Source organism: Mus musculus, chromosome 19 (assembly GCF_000001635.26).
Source record: "Mus musculus strain C57BL/6J chromosome 19, GRCm38.p6 C57BL/6J".
NCBI classification, from domain to species: Eukaryota; Metazoa; Chordata; class Mammalia; order Rodentia; family Muridae; genus Mus; species Mus musculus.
In genome coordinates, this window is record NC_000085.6 from 60,211,151 (window position 1) to 60,237,831 (window position 26,681).

The 26,681-nt window shown below is 38.4% G+C and overlaps 1 protein-coding gene across 13 annotated transcripts in view; it reads right to left on the minus strand.

Annotated features, from left to right (window-relative positions):
- The window catches only part of Fam204a (family with sequence similarity 204, member A), a 29,558-nt gene extending 14,003 nt beyond the window's left edge, over positions 1 to 15,555 (minus strand). The window contains exons 1-7 of one of the 13 annotated variants that reach the window (XM_006527447.3): positions 15,494 to 15,546; positions 13,715 to 13,749; positions 9,904 to 10,154; positions 9,340 to 9,427; positions 9,180 to 9,210; positions 8,890 to 8,989; positions 1,523 to 1,612 (exon numbers count right to left, since the gene is read on the minus strand). In XM_006527447.3, the coding sequence (XP_006527510.1) occupies positions 1,523 to 1,612; positions 8,890 to 8,989; positions 9,180 to 9,210; positions 9,340 to 9,427; positions 9,904 to 10,146 (552 nt within the window). In that variant the 5' untranslated portion in view covers positions 10,147 to 10,154; positions 13,715 to 13,749; positions 15,494 to 15,546. Of the gene's footprint in view, positions 1 to 1,522; positions 1,613 to 8,889; positions 8,990 to 9,179; positions 9,211 to 9,339; positions 9,428 to 9,903; positions 10,155 to 13,714; positions 13,750 to 15,081 lie in introns of all 13 variants that reach the window. The other 12 variants (XM_006527445.4, XM_006527443.4, NM_001358273.1 and 9 more) reach the window with 12 other exon arrangements.
- Positions 15,556 to 26,681: the final 11,126 nt, after the last annotated feature.

The following is a 26,681-nucleotide window of genomic DNA, read 5'->3' on the forward strand; positions in this document are numbered from 1 at the left end:
CATGCTGAGTCACAGCATCCTCACAAGTTAAAAACATACCAAATGCTTCACATGCATTTTTCTTTCTTAAATAATGCAGCAACTTTGTTTCTGGATATAAAGGACATTCAAACAGGGGTTCAAACAGATGCTAGTATATTCATATTTATAGTTGCATGCTCACTATAGTTAAACAGTGGCATTGTCTACCAGCAACTAAATGCACAAACAATGGCACAATACCCGAAATGTGACACAGTGGCAACCAGTCTTGAAATGGACAAACATTCCAACATACACTACAACACAATGATCTCTAAAGATGTTATGCTAAAGAAATATTCCAGACACAAAAGCATACAAATATGACTTACATGAGGCACCTACAGAACCTGACTGCACAAGCAAATGGCCTGCTGTCAAAGAAGGGTGGAGAGCAGCCTGCAGATGAAGAACTCTAGAGACAAGTAGTGGGAGAATCTGCACAGAGTTGTATGTTCAATGCTACTCAGTTACTCAGTTACACACAATTACACTCAGCTACATAGATATATACAGAAATATTGTGACTAATTATTCTTTAAGTGGACAAATTTGAAATCCTTACATCTTTCAGATGATTTTGGAGTCATCCTTCAGTCTTTCCTTTCAATTTGTCTAATCCATACATAAAAATCAGTAAGATTTTAAGGGTTGCAGCTAATAATCGGCAAAAATTCATACACACACATACACACACACACAAAATCACAATGGCCATAAATGGTGGATTTTTAGACAACGGATGATTGGTAAAGGCAATAGTATTCCATAGAATAATATGAAAGAGAACTTTCTCATTTCAGGTTGGAAAACAGAAAAAAACAAACAAAACAAAACAAAAAGTCTGTGAGTTACAACACTAAGAAATAACCAGCAATATGGATAGATGAGTTATGATGATTTTTATGCGACTAAACACCAAGGAGTGTTATGTGCTAAGGAGATAGGAAATCAAGTACTAAGAATGAAAACTAGGATAGATTTTTAATTTTTTTGTCTATAAAAAGAAAAAAAACCTATAAATCAGGAAAATGCACTAAGTCTGAGTGACAGGTCTATAGGACCCCCACCTCCAAGGACATGAGTCAGAATCACATTAAATTATATTTAATTTTACACTACTACAGACTATGTGAGAATTAGCTGAAACCCCATAAGACTGAGCAGTATGTACAGAATCTACAGTAAGAGACTGTAAAAGGACTAAGAAAAGGCTGTGGGGTGTGACTGCAGAACACATAGCTGCCCCCACTGAGGATAAACTGAGCTAGACACCACATACCTGAAAAACAACACCAACCTCAAAAACAAATAAAGCAAAAAATCTGCCATAGGCCAGGTAACTAAGGGCAAATATCAACTATGCATAATTTTCATCCTAAATTTTAGACCAGAATAAATTTAAAGCATTAAAGTCAACATAAAACCTAGATTTCAAAATAAAGAGTAGAATGGGAGAAAAGTATGAGGGCAACAGATAGCTGGACTGAGTCTGACTTACCTCTCGAGTAGCCAGCTGGTTGCTGAGCTCCTCCGCCTTCTCAACATCCCACTCCTCCACAGCCTGGTCAATCCTCTTCTCAAGGCCTGACTACAAAAAAACAAAACAAAACAAAACTCAAATCATGAACAGGAAAGAAGATCAACCACTTGCTAACCAAGGCTGTCACAGGACTATAGCAAATGCCACTTCCTTTCAGGCCCTTCAATAACCCTACACAGGTTTGCATCAATTCCCATTTATGGATGTTTCTGAAACATCATAAATTCAGTGGCTACTCAAGGTCCCCAAATTTCTCAAGCTAACAGTAAAAAGGAGATGCAAATTCAGACTGGGGGGTGGAGGGAGGTGGAACCAGAGATTGCTATTCCCTAGTAACAATAATGTTAATGACAGCAACTGATCAACATTATGGAGTGTTCACCAAATGATAGAACCTGGGCTTATTCTACAAAAGCTGTCACTTGCATCCTCACAGCTCCATGAAATGTTAGCTTGTTTGCAAGAGGTGGAAATAGCCATAAATTACTCGACTTGGCTGACATCAGTCTGTAAGGTGTAAAGCCACCCACATCCAGGTTTGCAGTCTGAATTCTCAACCACAGCCCATTCCTGCAGCTCAACACTTCACTCCATAGCCTTTCACCATCTTCAGTTAGGTCTGCTATGCTGACTACTATACAGTGAAGAAAGCAACAAATAATTACTTTATTCTCCTATGGAAATATTTTATTTTACTAAAAAAACTTCAAGAAATCAAAATTTTTAATGTCACAGAATTACCAAACTAGTTAGGGCTCATAACACACTTATCAAAAGACACTTAGATATAAACAAGGTCTAGCTGTGAATAGTTACTCTAATGCCTGGTTTCTACTCTTGTACAATCTCTAGAAACTTCCTTGTCTTGTATGTCTGCAGAATTCTTCTCAGGCTGGTGCAAATACTATGGCAGACTCTTTCATTCTCTGGAAGCTCTGATGGTGTACTTGTACCTGTGCCACTCCAAGTGAGGTCTGTGCACCAGCTCTCACAAACTTTATTTGGGTTCATGCAAAGCTAAGCTAAGGATCTTGTACCAGAATGCAGATCAACTACCTGGCTAACAGGTTTATCTAGATATCTCTTTCTCAGCTTCATCTATAACAGTGCTAATACTTCCTAATCTCTGGCCACATGTGCCATCTTACTAATGTTACTAGCACCTCTGACATACTTCCCTTGAAAAAAATACTTCCAATTTTTTCAGGCTCCTATCAGATATTACCCTGTAATGCTGCCTTACTTAATGACCTTGCCACCTTTCCTTATGTCCCACACCAATACTGCTCTCCTGACTGCATCACTAAACTTTGTATCTGTCCCTTTAGATGTGCTTCTCTGACACACTTTTCCCTTTCTTGGGTTCTATGTCCAATAAAGGCAAACTCTATGTACAGTAACTAGCTTGGAGTATCCCCAAATTGCACCAGTTCCTTCCACACAGGAGGCAGTCACTCAGCCAGTACAGTGCACTCAGGCTGCAGTGCGGTAATCCATGTCTGCATTAACAGCAGAAGGAACCAACCTATACTGCAGCCCTGAGAGAATTCCATGACAATTACACTGAGATGATGACGCTCTTACAATCAAACAGGGATCCCACACTGTCATGCTCATACAAATTTACCTGCAACAAATAAAACCTGTATTTCTTGGGACTGGACCCATGGCTCAGCAGGTAAGAAACACTTCCAGTGAACCCAAGTTCAGATCCCAACACCAAAGTCAGGTGGCTCACAACTGCCTGGAACTCAAGTTCCAGAGGATCTGACACTTTTTCTGGCCTCTGCATCTCTTCAGGGTTCAAGGTTATCTTTACCTTTAGCTCTCAGGATAATACAATTAGAAACTTATAGTCTCCATTTAGAACTTCATATTTAATCTATTATGGAAATGAAGTTATTTATTTACAAAATGCTAATACAATAGCATTTACTCCCTTTGCAGAATAGAGATTTCCTCAAATGCCTCTGAGACAGATAAAATAAACATTAATATCAAATTTAATTTTCTTGTACCACAAAGTCTGAGGTCGCAGAAAACCTCAATTCATTGTTTACCCAAGCAATCACCCAGACTAGTTGCACTCTTCCACCTTAGTAACCTGCCTACTAATCCCCACTTAGGACTGTCACATGTTATACACAGTACCTGTGTTCCCTTCCAGCTAGCTAGGCTTCTTGCCTTCCTGTATGTAGTGACCAGAGTAACCCATAGATCCCAAGACCTGCATAAGTCCTCATACTGAACCATTCTATTGAATCAACTTGTTAATGTTCCTCTGGTACATAGAGCTATAGCTTAGCAACGAATGTCACAAAGGGAAGGGAAAACTCCTCTATCATAGAAAATCTTATAAATTGTTGAGCTTAAATAAAGATGAACTTTCACTTGAAAATAATACCAGGCTGGGGAACATCTCTTAGTAGTAATGCCTAGAATAAAAAAAAAAAAAAAACCCGAGTTTGATCCCTAGCACTGCATTTAATCTAGTATAAAGGTGACACACACTTGTAATCCAAGCATTGGTGGACATAGGAGAAGTTCAAGGTCCTTGAAGGTGCATTCCTTTAATCCCAACAAAGGGAGGCAGAGCTCAAGGCCAGCCTGGTCTCCACAGTCAGTTCCTGTACCTCAAGAGAGCTAGTAAGATCTTGTCTAAAATAAACAACAAATAAACAAAAGAAGTTGTTTAAGATCCTCTTGGGCTACCTAATAAAGTATAACGCCAATCTGGGCTTGTCTCAAAATCAAATAAAGGAATCAGTTAAAATTACCAGTCTACCTTACTCCCACTCAACCAGTCCCCATTCCCCTATTCAAAAGCATTCAAAAGAAATGTGGTCACAGTTCTGTGTGTTTACTCTTAAGCCTCAGATTCCCAAAGGCAGTAAGATTATTGGCTCAGATGAACAAAATTTATTTCTAGAAATAAAATCCTGTTTCTATTACAATTTCAACTTTGTCTCTAATAACAGTTCTTTTTAAAAGATGTAACTGATTCTTGCATTTTTTCCTTCTTTCATATAATCTCAATCTCTCTACCCCCCCCCTCCTACTCTCCCTCCCTCTCTGCCTCCCAGTTTTGTTTTCAGACAGGGTCTCACACTGCACCCCAGGTTTGTAAAAGTAAAAGTATCTTTTATCCTCCTATAGTAAGTAATTGTCTTCTCAGAGGCTTACTGCCTCCATCTGCTAACCTAGGCCTAGTCCTGGAAGCTTCTAGCCTCCATTTATCTAAGCCTAGAATGCTTCTGGCCTCTGAGTCGTACTGCTGAATAAGCTCACTCCTTCCTAGTTCTTTCTAAGCTCTGGCTGGCTGGTCAACTCAGCTGTTCTGGCTCAAAACTCCTTTCCACACTGGCTGATTCAAACTGACTTCTCTCTTGGCCTCTGGCTTTTGCTCTGGTCTCTAACTGTGGCAATATGTTCTCATCTTTTGGCTCCTTCTCATCCTCTGGCTTGTTCTGTCCCCTCCTGTGTTCTCTCTTCTCAACCTCTCTCTATACATCTGTCCCAATAAAATTGCTCTTCTCCCTCTTTGCACTGCTCCTTAAGTAGCTTCTCTTTCCTCTCTTCTCATGAGAGTTGGGCGTATCACATTCTGTAGACTCCGCTAATTTGTCACTCTGTCTGTCACTCAATTAGACACTTTCAAATTCTTTCAAGCTTTCAAACCTCCCTTGTTTGGAATTAAAGTTGTGTACTAAGGGTATGTCTGTATTACAGACAAAGGGATTAAAGTTGTGTACTAAGGGTATGTCTGTATTTCAGACAAAGGGATTAAAGGTGTGTGCTAAGGACTGAAACACAACACAACCAGAAACAGTTCTTTGTTTTTCAGTAAATAGCACAATCTCAGGGTTCCCAGTGTCATCAAATATCCTGGAACACAGGTTGGCTGTAAAGTTATTACACTACTCATGCCTCAGAATACTGAGTTTATAGGCATCACGTATGTATGGTGCCTGGCTTGTTCTTATATTTTACTAAAAGTAAAACAGAATAGCTTCTTTGGGCTCTGAAAATAGTCCTGACTTACACAGAATCTTCCATACCAGAAGAGAAGCTGGAGCTGTAGGCTACTGCAGTGCCTTACAGTACTCTCAACATTTTTTACTTGAATAAGAATTAAGGATAAAACTCAGAGAACAGAAATGTTTAGGAATGGCAATTTAGCTACAAGTGGAAATTTTACCAAAAGGCATTATGTTGTATAAGTCAACAAATGACCTCTAATCAATAAAGCTGTCCTACAGATGTCAAGAATGCATAACAGCAAATGTGTATGTAGGATTTCAGGAGCACTAGGCTTAGGGACTCGCTCTACATGTGCACATGAAGGATTCCTTTTAATATGTGCCTAAAGCTCTTTAAGTCCAACAATATCAGAATGTGTTTTTACATAAATCTAACTCCTAAATATTTATTTGAATAATATATCTAATCTCTAAAGCATAATACAAATAAATTATATTCTGAAATTTGATTTTGACTGAATTTAAATATCTAGGAGCAAAATGATACGATTTTTCCATAGAGAAGAGGAAGGAGCAACATATAAATATAAACCTAAGTTATATATTAAGAAGTCACATGTAATGATTTTTTTTTATTTTATATATAAGTCATACAAAACTTAGTTAAGTTAAAAACTAAACTTACTTTAGAAAAACTCAGATTGGGGCAAATGACTTAAGTTTAAAGTCTTACATCTTACCTGCTATTTGTTTTTAAGCCAAGTAATACTAACCTTCTGCTTCTTCATTTATTTTATGAAGCTAAAACTTGTCCTCCCTATAGAAATCATCATAGGATCATAAAAAATCACTGTGACTCTTACTCCATGAAGTTTTTCCCAACCCCCTGTGCCTGTCTCCCTATGCACTCAAAATAGTCAGATTTTGATCTAACCTATGTCCTAGAGTTCCACATAAAGGTCTAAATGGAATAAGCATTCTATCACCAAAAATAGATAAATAAATAAATAAATAGTTTGAAAAACCTAAAACCTAATCTATATAACAGCACTTTCCTCTCATGAACAACTTTAAACAAACATCAAAGACAATAATTCTAAAAAAAAAAAAAAAAAAAAGATAAAAAACCTATAGTTTTCATGCCCAGTGTCCATTTGATATACCCAAACAACTTCAACAATGATGCTAATTAATAAAACTGAGTCAACTACGAAACACTTGAAACATTTATAGTAAGATGAATGAGTATAATTTACTCTTCAGAAATTCCCATGTAAATCTGAAATAATCATGCTTTAATTACATAATTAGTGATATCTATTACATCTTAATACAAAGAACACTTTAATACAGCATTGAATATTAGGAAGACTATATGTAAAAAAAATTACAAGCGTGTCTACATGGTCTGGCAAGCAGGTGACAGCAGTGTTACAGTACACATTCTGGGCTGAGCATCAGTTTGGCTTGGCAGGACTCCAAGGGAGGGTATGATAGACATGAGATTAAGAAGTTTTGTTTTGCTTTACTATTCTTGAGGGTTGAGTGAAAACAAAATAAAGACTTTCTGGTAACAGATCAGCCTCTGCTCCAGAGAGTAAATGCTAGGCTGGAAATCCATATTTGTTTACACCACACCACGTGTCTGCACAGTCCTCACCAGATTCCTAACTATCTGTTGGACTTACATGTATTCAGAGCTTTTATCGTGGTGTCTCCAGTATGGACATTTTGCCTTTACTTTTTGAAAAGTTTATTTATTTTGCTGATCTCACAGTAGAAGCCTCGGCAGGATCCCGAAAGGAAGCATCATGTAAAATCCTGACCCCAACCTAAAGAGTGAGTGCAGACTGCTGGCATGCAATCACAGGCAACTCCCGAGAGGCGCTGGAGTTATTCAGCTGCACTAAACCCTTCCTTTCCTTTCATGCCTGCATTTACTTGTAGAATATTAAGCGCTGGCTAAATACAAGCCTGGCCAATAACAGTTTCCCTGGTTAGAAGACCCATAACGTTCCTCGCCAGGTGTCACTTATGCAGAGGACTCTGCAAGAAGAGTCTAAACTTACACAATGGATGCACCTGTGACTACAATCAGACAGACTCACAGCAATTTCTGTGAAACAGAGTTCACACTTTTAACTGCTGTTTTGACAGAAATGCATGTGAGACAAAGTGCTAGGTGCTAAGATGGAGTTCTTCAAATGATAGGATGAAGAATTCTTGTAGCTCCTTACAAACTCTAAATTCTACATGAATAAGAGCTAGTCATATCTAGCCAGTCCTGAGATTATACAACTTCAAACATACGGTAACAAGAGTTGTTATCACATCCCACTTAGTCCTCTAACCCTAGGAGAACCAGATTCTCATGCTTAGACCCTACCAATAGCCTCCATAGCCTCGAATACCTGTTTTGTTCCTTCAAGGCCTGTCCTCATTTCCAGAGATTAACAACTACAAATACACACCACAAGCTCACACTGCTCTGAGCCCCCACCTCATTACAGTCGTTAGTCACTCTGTTCTTGTGTTCTGATTAACACTCCTGGCCCCAAAATGAATTCTGAATAGGTTCTACTCTAAATCTTCTCTCCTCCTAACTTTTCTCAATTTTCTAACTAGAATTATTGTGTGTCATCACTTGAAAAAAACCTAATAATGCAAGGTAAATACTTTCACATTAAAACTGCAAAGCACTTGTACTTTCTCCATCGTCATCAACACCGTTCTCACTCAGGATCGTTATCTTGTGCTGAGTCTGCTGTTCTCATTCACTTTCGCTACATCACCACCTACCTATTCTCCACCACAGTCAGGGAATCTTTAAGCATAAGTTAGACCGTGTCACTCTCTTAAAGTCCAAGTGTACTGTAAATAAAACCCACTCTCCACCCATGTCTGGCAGTTCTACAGTATTATCTTGAGGCTTGAGCTACCCTCCTCCTCCTTCTCCTGACTTCAGTCCAGCCAATCTAACCTTCTCACCGAAAAACAAACAGGTCTCATATTAACCCTTCCTCTAGAGTCCTCATCTACGTTTGAGTAGCCTCAGGTTGGTCATTAGGTAAAGGCTTTCACCACCCTCCACCATTTCAGTGAGATGGCTCCTTACAATAGCTTTCTTTCGCTACCTAAGGCAAAGGGAGTGAGGCTCTCACAATAATATTTTTACAACTTATACTTTTGAACAGTTTTAAACTAGATAGCTACTTATTAGGTACACAACAGGACATTTTAAGTTTCTAATTATATGAATTAATGAACTAGTATTTTAGGCATAGCTATCAAAAATATGTCCTGTTAGCTAAGGTGGAAAATATAATAAATATAAAAGGTTCTTACCTTCTCAACTTTTTTCTGTTTAACAGGGGGTTCAAATCTATCATTGGCTCCAAAATACTGAGTAAGCTCTTCCCACTGGGTCTCATTTGAGGACTGCTCACTGCAAGAAGATAAATTAACTCTATGTACATAAATTATGGCTCTTTTTACTTTGTCTATTTTTAACTGGTTGCAATAATTACACTTCAATGACTACTTCTCATGTCTGATCATTACCAAAGGTAAGTAGTGCAGCAATCTAGAAAATCCCACAACACTGCTGAATAGTAACTACTTTAAAATCTACCTACCTGTGAGATTCCTTTTCATTCTTCAATTTGCCTAAAAGAAATTTAGAGTGTCAATACTTAATTATGCAGCTATTATTTCAAAATCATGTTTTAAGAAATTAATTCAATTAATCAACTTAAGAGTTAGCATAACTAACAATCTAAATTTAAAAATAAACACCTTTTTTGGAGCGTTTTCTTTTTTTCTGTCTGAATCTTGGCGTTGAATTTTTCTGTTCAGAATTTTTTTTATGCAATTCTTGAAATTTCTATGTAAAAGGAGAAAAGATGTGTGTGTGTGTGTGTGTGACTGAAGATAAACATACAGTTTAAAAAGGAACAGACATGTTAAATAGAAATCCTTATGCTCTGCCATTTCTAAAGCCACCAACTAAGGAATTCTGTTCTTGAAATACTTTAGTCCTCACAACTCTCAGCTGAATTGGGGCATTCACTGGTTTTGATATAAGCTGTTTGATAGTGGAGAATGAAGCTCAATAACTCATATAATTAAAGGAAGAAATAAAGAAATAAACTCCTTTATCATGTTAGGTAGATAATCCTATGAAGTAGATAATCCTATGAAGGTTTTACTACTTCTACTTATGTAAAATAAAACTAGTATCCAACAGTAGAATCTGTTCTGAGGCCCCTCTACTGTCTGTTATATCCCAACATACTTTGCCCACAGCACAGAGAACACATGAACATGCATACTTTCCTAACCACACAAAGGGAAACCTACATTCCATATGTTTAAGGGAATCCCAGAAGGACACTTCTCATATGCATCCGCATCAGCCTCTGTCTCCGTCTCTGGCTGGCCTGTCGGGAAGTCTGACACTGCTGGCTTCGTACTGCTGCCAGTCTTTCCATCTTCCTGTAAATTATGTTCTGAAGGTTCTGGGTTCTCTAGTTTGATTTCATCCTCAGAATCTGATTCAACATCACTTTCATTTAGTCCAGGAGGTAACAGCCCACTCCACATCTTTTCTTCTAATAGGAGAAAGGGAAGGATGAATTCAAACTCAAAGAGTAGCCATGGAAACTATTTTAAAACCACTAACAGATACCACAGGAGACCAATATGTCTGCCAATGACCTAAGGACAGCCAATTTAAACTTTAAAATCTAAAATGGATAAAACAGAACCCTGATTTTCTTAAGTATGGACTCTTCTGCCTAAACGACGCTCAGTAAAGCACTCATGGCTCAAGAATGTCAGTAGGAACTTAAAACAATGTAGTTTTAAATTTTTATTTTGTTTTGTTCTTTTACTAAGACAGGGCCTTACTCTAGAGCCCAGGCAGGCCAAGAATTCCCGAAGACCCTCCTGCTTCAGCCTCCTAAATGCTGCAATTATACACGTGAAACATCACAACTAATTTAAGGCTCAAAATACCATGTTTCTCACTGTGCCCATAAAAGAAAATAAAGGTGGATGTGTCATCTACACTGAAGCATATATAACTTTCAAAAGGCATGTTGTCTAAGAAGCAGGAAAACAAAGAAAAAAAACTAAGTTGTACATCTGTATTTTAAAAGGTGTAGCAGTATGTGCCAACAAGATGGCTCAGCAAGTAAAGGCACTTGTCATCAGCCCTGACGACCTGAGTTCCACCGCACATGGTAGGTGAGAGACAACTGCAAGATGTCTTTTGACCTCTATCTATGTGCTATGGCATGGACACCCACACCCATACACATATATAAATGTAAAAAAATATAATTAAATAAAATTTTAAAAGTGTGGAGGTAAAAGAATATATCCTAGTTTTAAATTTTACAGTTTGGTAAAATTAAATGAAATATAAATCTAAAATTTTAACAAGCATACAGCTCTCTTGAGTAACAATAGTATGTATTTGGGAAATAAGTTTAACATAGTATTTGGCATTATCTGTATTGCCCAATGGTATAATCATTAAGTTTCATGAAAATGACTTTTAGAATTCGTGTAATCATGTGCAAAGATTATCAAAGTTTCATTTGATCTCCATAATACAGCCTATTTTTTCCATACAACTGAGCCCAAATTGATTGCATTTCTCATATTTCATCATCAGTGAAGAACAGAAAGCTATCTTGCTGGGTCTCCTCATTCTCTGCAGGTCACAGGTATCAGGATCTCTGCATTACTCTGAATTACATATTTCTTTTAAGGACCTCCTCAGATTCAAAGAAGCAGTATTTTTGTGTTTTAGGATATGTTTATCAGTATTTGACTTTCTGAAACATTCTCTTGCTTTTTAAGAAGACTCAACTGGACTCCTGACTCCAGTTCCTCTAGAGGAAGAAGGAAATTACTTAACAACCCTGATCCTCAGTTTCTTCATCTGTGGCACAGGATAATTACACTGGTTCGTCTGAGGATTAAATGAGATACAGTACTCCACAGCATTCAGGAGGCTCTAGGGGCTCAACGTTTAGTGTTAAAATTTAAAAAATAAATAAATAAATTTGAACTGTGCGTCAAAAAGAAAAAAAAAAAAACCAACTGTTCAGTGGTTCTTGCTATCATTTCTGTGGCCATGAATGCATTTTTATCACTCCTAGTATGGACGAAGAACCCATAAGATACCTCTGAAGTTTCTAATATTTGAAGCGTTTCATTTGTCAACTGATACGAATCATGTTCCCCACCCTGATCTGCAGTCTGACACGAAGCTTCTCTGAATAACCTTGTGCTTGGCCTTCTGAATAGAGCAGTAAAATAAGAGGCAGACAATCAGACAATGAATGAAACTCAAATATTAATGTTTCTCACTTATAAAGGTTTGCTCTAAACTACAGTGTGTAACTTTCCATCCAGAACATAAGTTCAGCTCAAAGTAGAGACCCCCAAATTATAAGTGTTTTGACTTATAAAACCTGCATCTCCTCCAAGCTTGGTCTTAGGTTTTAAAAGACAAGATGAATGAAGTCTTGAGATACACTGTGAAATGAGCCAGCGAGAACAGCGTAGTGAAGCATCTGCATCACCTTTAGGTTCGTTATCTAGTTGAGGATGTTAAAATTAACAATTTCAGGCATTTTTTAAGCATGCCTGGGGCCTACTATAGAAGAACTGCCCATGGCAGTTCACTGCACGCTAGATACTCTCAAGAGTCTAGGAACCAAAGTACACAAAGGAGAACCAGGAGCTTCACAGACCAGAATCCGCACCGCAGCATGGAAATGTCACTCGGCCTGGGCCTTAGACAGCATGGCAGGCTGCTGTTTGAGCACATCTGGAGTTTCACAATCTATATTCTGGACATTCAAATGTGATTCCCCAAGGAGAGCGGTCTCAGGTACCCTATAGAAGGTATCATTTCCTCATCAGTTTTCAGGCAGCTACCCAGTTTTCACGGCTTTTTGAACTTTCTCAAAATTACTCTTATTGACTGATGATAAAGCATTTAATATGCTGATACGGTATTTTCCTGGTTTGACAGTTTCTTAAATGGACCTGAAGAAAGAGGAAAAGTTAAAAGATCCTCCAAATCCATACTACAAAACTCAAATAAGGTTTGTTTGTTTGCTTTTTAACTCAGTTCCTTAAAATCTTTAGTCACATATCAGTTTCCCATGATACTGAGGGAGGGGGTGGCCCAAAACAAAAGGAAAACAAAAACAGATGTAAGGAAGATTAAGGTTTCTGCAGATAAACACAGGTAACTGCTGGTAACGAGCTTGCCTAACACAGCGGTCCAGTTAAGCAGCAGCTCAACTGTAAACTAGCCAGTATGGAGAGGCTGACTGGTAATTTCTGCCTTGGGCTCCTGTTTGAAGACACTGTCTTTCTGCATATACATGTCATTCATACATTTTCCAATTGGTGTCATATCTGGCCTCCTGTTATTCCTGTTTGGGATTCTCAGAAGGGTGATTAATTCTTTGAAGTGTCTCTTTCATTCCTTTCAGGTTATATGTCTTTAAAATTCCTAGATTAGTCTCTGAGAATATTCACTCAGCCATTTTAAAAGGATGTGGAATACCAGACAAACAGAAACTCAATTCTATGTAGATTATAGCCAGGCCCATAGCACAGAAAATGAATTAACTTGTAAGCTTTCAGTTTTTAGCCTGTAACCCAGTATTTAATTTAATCATATCCTCAAGGAAGATGTAAATGAGCCACATTTCTCCTTTTTTCTAAAGTTTGAAATATCACTTCTTCATTTCCAACACTTCACCATTGCAGTTAGGACTTTTCCCATGTACAAACTATTTTGTGTACAACGTGGGACATATCTTCTAGTTCTGGGCAGACATCATTTGCTATGAATTGAATTTCTAAGTCTAAATAAAGAGGGTTTCTTTTACCCTCGAAAAACAACCACAACCATTACTGAGCAGACTCTGGCAGAAAGCAATGCATTTAGAACAAAGTGGTTCAGCATCTGGTAATCTATGTATTCTTAAGAAGTTTTATAATGAAAGTACTGAAAGTCACTAAGCTAATTATCAGTTTTTGTTTTTTTTTAAATCCAGTATTTTACTTTCCCCCTGGTAGCACAGTATCATCTACCTTTAGGTGAGAAACCCTAAATCCAGTAAAGTATATTCTTTACCTGTTACCAGAGATGTTGACTATACACCTCATTCTCTACAAAAAAAAAAAAAAAAAAAAAAAATTAAAATTAAAAAGGATTTAGTAAATACCATCTTTTGAGATACAGAAACCATAGAGATAAAAAAAATACCAATTATAAAAGTTCTAGTTTGTGTCAGATCTGTAGAAGACTAGTTATAGAGGTAAAAATAGTCTTGAAAGTCAGATGACTTCCATCCTGAGCAGGCCATTGTATTTGCCTGGGTTTTCGTTCTTTCTAAGCTTTAAAACGAAGGTATGGTCAAATACCAGTGCGATGGTCTCACACACACCTTTAAAATGTTTATGATCTTAATGGCCTCAGAGTCCTAAATGACCAGAGCTGCTTTACTCTTTGATCAATATAAACGCAGCTTCTCTCCTCTACCTCACTAGATGATCAGTTTTCAGAGGCTCTGCACAGGGTCCACTGAAAAGGGGCAGGAAACCAAGTTACAACAAAAGACAGACAAGCAGCAGGAGAAAAAGAAGGCAGACCTGTCACACACCACACACAAACCAAGAGGCAGGCACTAATCTTCATCACAACACACATTAGAAACTAACAGCAACTCTTTCTACAACTGGCCAAAATCATTGTGATCCAGTTACGCCTGACAGCTTTAAATTATGAACTTTTAGAGGGCAAAGTTGGTGGCGAATTCTTGGAGACAAAGATTTGGGAGACAGGTCAAATCTAGGCAAATTTTACTAATAATTTTTTCTGCACTTTTTGCATATGAAAAAGGGGAGATATTATACTAAGTAACACACTGAGAGTCACATTTAGAGATTTGAGAAATGTATTTCTAGACCACAAAACTGGTTACAAGCAATACCCAAAGGATAAAATCTGCGCATCCAACAAATTTTCTGTCTCTACTATGCCAGAATTTAAGCTGCATTTCCATCAAGTGGCTGTCTTATGTATTCGATTTTAAATAATCACAAACATCTAAATTTAATCCTATTTGTAAAATAATTATAACCGCCATCCTCTAACCTATAAGAGCATAATAAATAGTTCCTGAACTTTGGAACTAGTTAACTGACACACTTTTAGGCTTAAGATTATCAACATTAATGTAAATGTCTTATTTATTGTTAGAAAATGTGTTCCTTTTTCTTAAAACGACACAGAAAACCCGAGGGGAGTCAGGGGCCTCAGTTCAGATATACTTCAAATAAGTTATTTATTTTTTGTATTTTTAATCTTAAGGATAGGTGAGTTTGAATTAAAACAATGTTTACAGCCAAGGCTTGGAACCCACTTTCCCCCGGGACCCTCTCTAACTTGTGTGGAAAGATTTTAAACCACGCAATCCATGCCACTGTACAAGTACTTACAAAGTTCAAGACTGAGAGGGTGGCTCTGAAAGGCACACCCCTTCCCGCACGGACAACCTGGAACTCGGCGGCACTCACCCGGTGCGAGGCCGCACCACCTTCAGCTCTCCAGCCGCGTCAGAACTCGCATCGGGACGCCGGCGGAGCGGCGAGCCGCGAACCTCGCTCTGGTCAGCCGCAGTTGCTGTGTGGGCTTTCGCGCTCCTCGCTGGCCCGGGACCGGACGGCTACCTCACGACGCCCCCGGAGCCCAGCGGCGCCCGCCCGAACCCAGGGTTTTCCAAGCCCGCTTCGGCAGATCTGCGAGGACGAGCCGCCCCGACTCCTGCGCCGCCCTCCCTGCCTCGGAACACAGCCCGACAGGCCGCCGCGAATCCTGCCGCCAAGTCGCGCCTCGCGAAGCCGAACTTACCAGGGAGGAAACAGCGGCTCGGCGGCCATCTTAGAACCCCGCCAACATCGTGTCTTCTGATTGGCTCGGGCGGATCAGCCAATCGGCTGCGGCCGTTCTGGCTCTATGGTCGCCCAGGGAACAGCCTGGCTTGCCTAAACGCCTCTGCTAAGAGGAGCCTGTTGAGGTTTTGTTTTTGTTTTTTGTTTGTTTGTTTGTTTGTTTGTTTGTTTGTTTGTTTTTCTCCTTTTCCTCACTTTAACCAAGCGATTTTTTTTTAAAGTTTTGTCCTTTCCTCGCTCCTTTCCTGTGCTGGTGAACTTGGCTAAAGAAAATGCTGACTTCGATGCCCACCTGAGTTCAATGGAGAACTGTAGATGATCTCTTCAAGGAAGGCTTTGCTTCCTTCGCTTCCTCGCCACCCCTCTCCCCAGCCTTTCCTATCTTTTTGCGTATATTTGAGTGTCCACTGTGTTCCAGGCCTCATGCAATTCTCAACCGGATTCCAGTTCTCCAGGGACTTTCCAGTCTGGTTGACCGAATCAAATCCAGCTAAGCACCCCCTACTCAGAAGTTGATTTACCAGGCTGGCATAGTGTATAGGTCCTGATGAGGGGTTTACCGGCGTGTAAATGAGGAAAAGAGCAGAAATTTTCACCATGTGAAAACAGTAAATCCAGGCGATGATACGGGGATGAAGTAGGACCACTTCAGAAATGCTTCCATTTTCTGAAGTACTGTTCTGTACTCAGATTATGTTTCTATTTTCTTGTGATGGTTATATAAGAAACTACAGGGCTGAGAGATAGCTCAGTAAGAACCTAAGTTCATTCCACCCTCAGAATCCGTATTTTAAAAGCCAGGCATGGCAGCCAGCACTGTGGATGCAGACAGGCAGACTAGCCTACGAGGCAAGCTCTAGGCCAGTGACCACAAAAGACAGGTGGGCAACCCCTAAGGAACTACACTTTCGAGTTGTCTTCTGACCTAATGCACATGCATTAGAACACATATATGGCACATGCACATACAAAATACAAAGCCTTGAACAAGTTTAAAAAAACTTATGAAAAATTAAACTTTGCAGAATTGATTTGAACAAACAGTTGTTTCATGAATAGACTCTGGCCCAGTCAAAGTTCAGAGTGTTCCATCAGTGAGCAAGCAATCTTTGTAAATTAAAAAAAGGTAAAAAGAAACATATAATACTGTGGTTGGTCATATCTTAGTATTTACCTTATAAAAACATGGTGTGATCAGCTGTCATACTGACTGGCTAAAAGTCAACTACTATGACTGACTAAGACTCAGCAACACGTTATAAGAATACTAACATACTCTTAAGTGAAGCTGCAGTTCAAGCTATTTAGTTTTTCAAAGGAAGGAGTTGGTTGTAGGCCAAACTTAATGCACACATGGCTTAACTTACAGTAATTTTCACTTATTCACATTATGAACAAGAACCTTTTAAAATATTGTGATGTACAAAATTCTTGCCTCTATTCAATAATGTGAATGGATTAATCATTATTACATATTTAATCCTAATATTTAAACATACATTATACCCATGCATTGTCCAATAACTTCTGGAAGATATGCAAGTTTATGATGTAGTGTTCTAGAATCATGATTTGATAAGTTTGCATGACGGAGGATTCCTTTCAAGCATTCCCTGATTCTAGGGAAAAGCATAACTATCAGCATTGAGCAGGTAATTGCTGTGTCAGTTTGCTGTGAGTTGCTATAACAAAATACCACAGACTGGGTATCTTAATCAATGCATTTCTCCAGCTCTGGATTCTGCAATGTCTGGCACATGGTCTTTTCTCTTGGCTTGTAAGCAGCTACTAGCTCAGTGTGCTCACATGACCTAGTTGAAACACAGTTTAGGAGAGTGCTCTGAAGCCCTCATAAGGATACTAATGGGACCAGGTCAGAGACACATTCTTTTGATTTTACTTTGGTTACTCACTTAGAGATCCCATCTCCAGATATAACTATGTGATGGATTAAGGCTTCTACATGGATTTGGGGGAAAACTATATTTATTCCATAACAACTGCTAGAGGCAGAGGAGTGACCAGAATAGTGAGGGGGCAGGGAAGAAGCTATAGCATGGGGTAGAAAGAAATAATGCTAGCATGATTAGTCCCTAGTTTTTTCTACATTCATCCCATCCATGAACGCTCATTACTTACTGCATGTGATTGTGCATTGGGTAGAACTGGAATAAAAATGCCAAAGATGTACAGTCTTAGCATATATACGTTTATATACATATATAATTACATGTATGTTTTCCAAATGTTAATATGAAATGTCTTAAATACCCGCTTATGACACTAATAAAGTTTGATAATAAACAAAAAGCCATATCTTGGATTTTTGTTCTGGCTCAAGACGTGAAGCTGTCAACTTCTGCATATTATGTTTTGCAAATTTTCTAAGGAAACCATCAGTGATTTGATTTATTTTAATCAATAAATTTATCTTCCCTCCAGAAAATTCCTACTCTGGAAACCTGCCAAGCCATGTGTTTTATGAATGAAATACTTGTATTTTTGAGATTTCAGTGAAACGTAGATTTGTTGAATACTTCTTTAGTAAATCATGGTGAACTATGCCATGCAGCTAGTGAATTGTGCTGGAATTGCATTGCATCTGGCACTAATTTCAAGCATGTAAGTTTCATTTAAATTTCTCATATCTTCAAAAACACAAAGCGGTTTTTCTCTGCCAAGGAACATTACGGTTTATGAACAGTTTTCCCTCATATTTAATATTTTTAGTACAGAGATTAAAAGTCACACCCATGATATAAAAGATGAATTGTGGAATTCTTTTTGGTAGCTGCTAAATCTCTGATTGATGGAAATGTTCTCCAAATATAATGAAGTCCCTCAACTATTTCTCATTTGGATAAAATGAATACTACTTTGTTGAACATGTAATAAATGTGATTCTTGCTGAAACTGAGAAAGAATAATTAACTTTCCTCTATACAAAGTACTTCTTTTTCAAAATTGCAAAAATATGGTCTCCTGACTTATGTAGAGAAATTGAAACCAGGGAGTTCTAAATCTCATAATTATGTTGCTATCCATCATGATCGAGAAATAACAATTTATCTGGTTTTCTTTTCTACATTTTTCAGAGAAAAACATTTATAAACAATGTTAAGCCTTTCAAGAATACAATTAACAACCAACACTATAATATCTGCAAGAACTGACATCTGAGGAAAGAAATGTTCTGTAATATAGGGTATTCCTTATACCAAGAAGCACCTTTTACTTATTGTTCATGTCTAATACTTTCAAATTCTTCAGGTCTAATGGGGAAAGACAACAGAAGAGGGAAGTTTAAGGAGTACTTGTGTATGTTTATATTTTGCCTTTAGTATCTTACACAGCCCTATGAGGTAGGAATGTATAGATAAGAGTTGAGGTAAATTGTCTAAGCCATACATCCAGTGATGTACAGAAACAAGATAAGGCATACAAAGTTAACAATCGACACAATGGACATGCTGGACCCTGAGTTTCTGCTTCCCCCATCTATTATATACTGCCTCATAAGAAGAGGTTTCTTAGAAATCCCAGCACAGAACAGTCAAAAGTGTAAACATCTGAAATGATCAGTGTAATGACATAGCCAGTGAGATTTCTATCTCCTTTCCTATTGCCATACAGTGGTGAGTGATCCCAGCCTATCAGCAGCCTTCAGTCATCCCTGGTTTGATGCACTGAAATCTGTTAGTCTCTCCCTCTTCTTCTTAACACTTTCACTTTAAAAGACACTCCATGACCCGCTTCATCTCTCTATGGGAAGCAATGTGTATCAAGTATAATAGGAAGCCTGGTATATGAGACCTTGTCAATAAGTAGTTTTCTGATACATAAACACCAAGGAGCTCATGAATGTTGACAGATTGCATTACACTGTTAGCACCTTTCTGGTTTTTGCTGTATGTCCAATGTCATCTCTGTCTAAAGTTTGAGGATACAGAAGTACATGAGCAGGCTTGTTAAAATCTTGGCAGGGGTGAATGAAAGTGTATTAAAGTGAAATGGAGACTATGACTTAGGAACATCTGTGAACAAACAGTGAGTTCCTGGGATAACACGACTTAGTGAAAACCTAAGAAATCAGCTTAGCACTGGGCATGGCGATGCACACCTGCAACCTTAGAAACTGGAAGGTGGAGGAAGAAATATTGCAAGTCCACAATCATCTCGGGATGAATAGCGGAGACCCTATCTCAAAAAATATTCTTGGGCTAGACTTGGAGCTTTTCCAAAGACAAATGTTCAAGCTCTAGTGGATTCAGTGGAAGGATTTATAGGATTTTGGTGAATGTTAAATAACCTTGTGCATTTGAAAGGTAGACTTGGAGCTATGTGAAGCAACATACTTTGCTAGAAGACCATTTCAAAAGAACTACTAGCACCTAGATAAGTCCATGGAACAGAGGGTTAGGGGGATTTTGAACACCAACTTAAATATTTCACCCTTCATTTTTTTTATTGCCTTCCACTCTAGTTTGCATTTCATTGTAACTGTGAACGCGTTTCTTCTAGTCATATAAATTATAAAACGTCATTAACTAAACGTGACAGCCAAACACCCTCCATTGTCAGCTGTTTACCAGATACGAGCTGCTTTCTATCTCCTGTACCATATGGTGATCTCCATGGCTTGGTATCTTGATCTGATTAGGGATAATGAGGGGGTGAGGGGAAAGGCAGACACTAAAGAAGTGACAGACATAGGGACACAGAGAAGCTGGATCAGTGGTCTGTATGCACTGTCATGGAATGGTACTAATTACTGCAGCAACCCAATCTCAGTCTGCTTATTTTCTAAGCCCAGAGGGGAGGACTTAGCTAGTTTTAGTAGGTGGGTCTCTGTAGGCAACAGTCTTAGAGAGTAAACATGCAGGAGGAGGAAATTGCAGGTACTAGATATGTACACATTGATGAGTTGTAAACACTTATACTTGCATATGCTAGACAATCCTTTGTGAACACTTGTACTTAGACCCCACTATGAATTTGCCAATTTCTTACAGTCTAAGGCTTTGGTACTTGACATGGCCACGCCCATGTCAAACAACACAGGACTTCAGTCACTCTTACACCTCCCCTTATCGCTTTCCCAGCTCTCTATAGGACTATATCCCTGATTAGTTCTAAACCACAATAAAGCTGTATCAAATGACTAATGTCCATGCAAATGGTCTCCTCCTAGGACTCTTGGGGACTGAGTCAATATATTTTCCTGGTGCTATTAAAAATAATCTATAAAGTACTCTCTGAGTGTCCTTGTATTTTCATAATCCATAGTGATTGCCAGTTTTGCTTTCTCAGCCAGAATACTAACTCTACTGAAGAAACCATATTTGCTAAATTGAGGGTATCCCAAGTGATCTCATATAACCTCACTCTTGCTATACTCTGTCTTAGAAAGCTTTTCAAACTATTTTATGTGTTAGTTTCTTGTCATATGAAAATACGACAAATTGCTTTCTCAGAGGAAGGGATCAGCTAAGTATAGGCATACTATCTGGAAACCTATCAGATAACTCCAGTGTAGCTTGTTCTCCACCATCTTTCCAGTGACTCATAAAACACTCTTCCTAGGATTCTAACAACCTTACAAGCATGGGGGGTGAAAGGACCTACCTTTTGTAAAAAGCTGTAAATGTTTAATGAAAAAAAATTCTTGTGTGTGGCCAGAAGACCCATTCAGAATCTTTTTCAAAGTCTGTACTATTGAAAGTATCAGGGGAAGGAAAATCATGTCTGATTTACAGGTTGTTAATTGTTTTGTTTGCATTGTGATGTGGTATTGTCTTCTAAGCCCCGAGAATCAGGTCAGCCAGAATACTACCTCTACTGAAGAAACCATATTTGCTAAATTGAGGGTATCCCAAGTGATCTCATATAACCTCACTCTTGCTATACTCTGTCTTAGAAAGCTTTTCAAACTATTTTATGTGTTAGTTTCTTGTCATATGAAAATACTGATATAAACTATGATCTAAGGAAGTTTTTTTACCTACCTCCCCCAAATCTTTATAAATTATATCAGTACATGCATATATGCTCATTTATGCACACACAGACACATATCATTTGCAACCATCAATACTCATCCCCTAGACAAATGTTTACATCTGCTTTCATTTATCTCTACTCTAAAGAGTTTCCTTTAGCTTTCATATAGAGTAAGTCCGTAGGCACCAGAGTCTCTTGATTTTTCTATTATCTGAAAATGTTTTTATTTCTCCTCATTTTTCTCAAAGTTAACACTAAGATATAATTACACACGCACCTCCTATTATAAACTGTGAGTTTTAAAGTATGTATGTAGTCACATAAACACTACCATAGTAAGGACATGGGTAGTGGTTCCCTCTGTCTCCTCTATATTGAAAAACTTTCTACCTCACAGCTCCTATAAACAGCCGAAGTATCTTATAGTTTGACATTTCCTGAATAGATTCATACAAATAAAAGCAAATAGCAGTAGATTATTTGTTCTGACCTATTTTATTTAGCTTAACATGGGCGAGGATCATCAAAGTTTCCGTATGTATTTCGTTGCTAAGTAGCAGTCCCTGAGTAGGAATCACATCATTTATCTATTCACCAGTTGATGACTACTTGGACCATTTTGGAGTTTTTAGCAGTAACAGTGAAAAAATGCTAAGAAACACTCTGTGTAGATTGTGAGTGATGTGAATAAAGATTTCACTTTCTCATAGGTAATACCCCTGCATAAGTGGTTTGGGGACTGTATGATGAGCCTAACTATTGAAGGAATTGTCAAGCTTTTTGCTAAGTGAACATTTCACTGTGCATTCCCCATCAGCGATCAGCAATATACAAGGAGCACCTATTGCTTTACAGTTTGGGGCCAGACAGAACAGTCTAACCTGTTTGTATGTAGGAATATCTAAGAATGACATTAATTTTAAGATCACTAGTGCTTTATAACATCTATGGCTTTGGGTTGTGATTTTTACACTGGGTTTCAAAGGCTGTATTTTAAATTTATGAATTTCAATTTCCTGATATTTTTCTTTTGTGGAATTAGGGTGTTTGTGTGTGTGTGTGTGTGTGTGTGTGTGTGTGTGTGTGTGTGTGTGTGTGTGTAATAAAAGAAGTTTTTGCCTTATTCAAGGTTATAAAGATTTTTTTCTGTTTCATTTATAGATTTTTTTTATATTGTCGGGTTTTAGATTCATGAACCATTTGGGTCAGTTATAATATTCCTATATAGTAGAACTCGAAGCTCAGTCTCTGGCACCCTCATCTCCAGTTGTCCCAGCAAGATTTTTTTAAATGTCTCCATTCAAGCTGCTTTGTATCTTTATTGAAGATCAAGTTAATAATATGAAATGTAAATATATATTCTAGACCTTAAATTCGGTTCTATTGATTTGCCTCACCTCCAATACCATACCAATCTTGATTACAGTTGCACTATAATACATTGAAACAAAGTAGTGTGAGCCTTACAACCATTTTTGTTGTTTCAAAATAGTTTTGATCATCTTCGTTTTCTTTTTTATACAAATTTGAGAATTTTGAAATTTCTATAAAGCAACTGTGGAGATTTTGGTTGAATATATGTCATATTTGTAGATTAGTTTGAGAATTGATAGCAACGTTGTTGAGACTGGAACTCCCTAATTTGTCCCTTTGTATTATTTATCTCTCAGTGGAGGTTTCTTATCTTTTCATTGTCTTACAGTCCTTTCTACCCTAAAAAAATAATTGCTCATTTAATTCAAACATTGAAATAATCTTGGAATTACTATTTGTTGGTTTTTATATTGAAAATGTTTTGTCTCAGCAAAATGTCTCAACAGGTGAAGATATTTACCATCTAGTTTTTCTGTCAATACAAGATAGATACACCCTAAAAAGAGGAAATTTTATTTTGCTCATGACTTCATAGCATATTTCAGCTCATCATGGCGAGGTGTGTCTGGCAGATCAAATCATGGTTGCCAGGAAGCAGAGACAGGAAAGACTCCCTCGCTACAAGGTTTCTTTTTTCTCCTCCGTTTATCTGCAGCCCGGTGACAATTTAAAACTACCTGCATTCTGGGTGGGTGTTAGAGTTTCCTTTTGTATTGCTGCTATAAAATACTATGACCAGAGCAATTTAAGGAAGGAAGTTTGTTTTGGTTTATGGTTCCAGAGATGTTCATAATGGTGAATAAGGCATGGTATGCCAGCAGAGGCAGGAAGCTGGCTGGTTACATTTTCATCCATACATGGGAAGAGGGAGGGAGAGAGAGGGGAGATGGAGTGAGGGGGAAGAGGGAAATAAAGACAGAGACGAAGACAAAGAGAGAGAGAGAGACAGAGAGATGAGGAGGAGGAGGAGGAGGAGGAGGAGGAGCAGGAGGAGGAGGAGGAGGAGAAGGAGGAGGAGGAGGAGGAGGAGGAGGAGGAGGAGGGAAGAGACTGAGATAGAACAGGAAGTAGAATGATGCTATAAATTCTCAAAGCCCGCCGCCCCCACCCATGTGCTTTTTCCAGTAAGGCTGCATCTTTTCAGAATTCTATAACTTCCCCCAAAGCACCACCAATTAGTGGCCAAGTATTCAAATATATGCATTTATAGGAACATTCCTCACTCACAGCAGTCATCAGCCTTAAGTTGCTCTGGTCATAGTATTTTATAGCAGCAATACAATAGGAAACTCTAACACCTACCCAGAATGCAGGTAGTTGCTCTTCTCTGGAAACACCCTCACAATACCCCCAGAAGTTCACTTTAATGTTCACTTTAAATGTTCTCCAAAATGCCTTTCTATCCAATCTGTTACCACAAATGATTTGAATTCTATCTCGGAAATTGTGAATGATGTGTGGCAGAAACTCTGGATTACAGTACTTTCCTTCAAAGAACGTTGGTTGGTTACCACAATCAGGAAGTTAATTTGGCGGAACCAAATGTACCAGCTCTATGTTTTCAAGAAATAGGAGGCAGTGCAGATTTAAGTTCTGCTTCTGTTTGTTCGTTTGTGTTTGATTTGTTTTTTTTTTTTGTTTTGTTTTGTTTTTTATGGCCTAGCTGTAAAGTTTTGCTGGGTTTTTTCTTAGCTGGATTCCTTGAGAGCATGCCCTTTACTTGCATGGTACTTGGTCAACCCAGAGATTAGGCCATTAGTTAAAAGTAAAATTTGCAATCACATTCTCTTCTTTCCAAAAGTCTCCTGTGCATTCTAGCAATAGTTATTGGACCAGTTCTTTCCCAAGTAAGACCAGACTTCACTAAGTCCTCTCCAGCATGCTGACTTTATCCTGACTGCAGAATAAGACCCAGAAATAGCAATAAACTCACACCTTACGGTCCTCCTCTATCAAAGTGTCCAATCTCTCCAATATCTACCAGCTTTTACTCCCCCACCCAATACTTTTTGTTGCCACATATATCTTGTTTCTTCCTGAGTGTACAGGTGTTATCTGTGCAAATGTTGGATAGAAAGCAACTTATTTGGCTATGAAGTAGAAATGCTCTCTAATGCATGCAGATGCAATTCTTGCAATTCTCATGGAATTCTATGTGCAAGTGTGCGCATGTGCATGTAGGTGTCAGAGGTCAACATGAGTCTTCCTCAATTCCACTCCACTTTAGTTTTTGAGACAGGCTATCCTTGAGTCTGGAGTATACCAATTCACCTAGACTGGCTATTCAGTAAGCCAGGGATCCTTCTGGCTCTGCGTACTCAGTACTGGAATTACAAGTGCATACTGTGCCAAATCCATTTTTATACAGATACTAAGTATCCAAACTCATGTCTTCATGCTTGGTTGACAAACATTCTACTGACTGAGCCATATTCCTAGGCCCCTCTTATGGGATCTCTTTAAAAAATATGTGTGTGTATGTGTGTGTGTGTGTTTGAGTTTGAGTGTTTTGCCTCCATATACATTTTACTAAGATATTTACTAATAATTACTATTACTATTATGATATAACAGCAATATTAAATGTATTGCTAATTATGTACTTAAAAATATCTTACTAAAATAATACATTTACTGAAACACATATTGAATTACTAAGATGCACCATATACATACATATTATTTGACAGTTCTGTACGTGTATGTGATGCATCTTAGTAATTTTCATTATGCTTTTTCATCCCATTCCCTCTTCCTCTGAGACCTTTCTTCACAAGAGGCTTCCTTAAAACTTTTAAATCATGTGTGTGTGTCCCTAGTTAGGTTTGATTGCATGAGCAGATGTGGGAAGTTAGAGCACGGGCTACCTTTCAGTGTGTATACCACTGACAAAAATGGCACCCTCTCCCCTAGCAACCACTAACCGTAAATCGCATACCTCAGGGAGACATGAGGCCTTATCTGCCCTCTCCTCCATGATGCAACACAGAAGAACCTTGTCCTGTGTAGGTCTTGTGCACATAACCAAAGCTGCACTGAGCCCAGGACTGTGAGGGCCATACCCTACATGAGGACACAGTTTTTTGTGGCATACCACTTCATTCTCCAGCTCTTATTTTCTTGCTACTCTCTCTTCTGGGATGCTCCGTCAGCCTCAGCAGCAGTGATACAAAAGTCCCACTTAAGGCTTAGTACTCCACCCTACTACCTTTGGTACTTGGATCAACTATTAACTTTGAAATCAAGAACAGATGGATTCTACATAAGGTATAACCTTGTGCACTGACAATAGAGCTAGACACTGGGAACTTAAAGAATGGCTAAACCTAGTGTAAGCCCCTCAGGGCCTACCCTACAGGGAAAAAAAGCCCAAGATCAGGCCACAAAATCCCACCAATACCTGAGCCTGTACTCAGATTCCACCCTGGAAAGTTCGCCACCCCCCCCAAAAGAAAACCCTTCATAAAGCCTGCCTCTTGTGCATTTCTTTGCTCCTTCTCACCCAAGCAGAGGCGGCAACCCTCTTGTGTTTCATTGTGTGATGTGACTGTGGTATTCCTTGGCTCCCAATTGCCAGGATACCTTCATCTTCAGAGCTATAACACTTCCACTGTAGAAACCTTCCCCCTCAGCTGTAACATTAGCATATGTCTTCCTTATATCTACAGAATATATTCTTTTTGAGAAAAATTGTTTTATGTGCAAAATTTCCAGGTTATTTAAGCCACTCTTTTTCTTAAAATTTACCATATTACTGAAAAAGCTCCGAACTC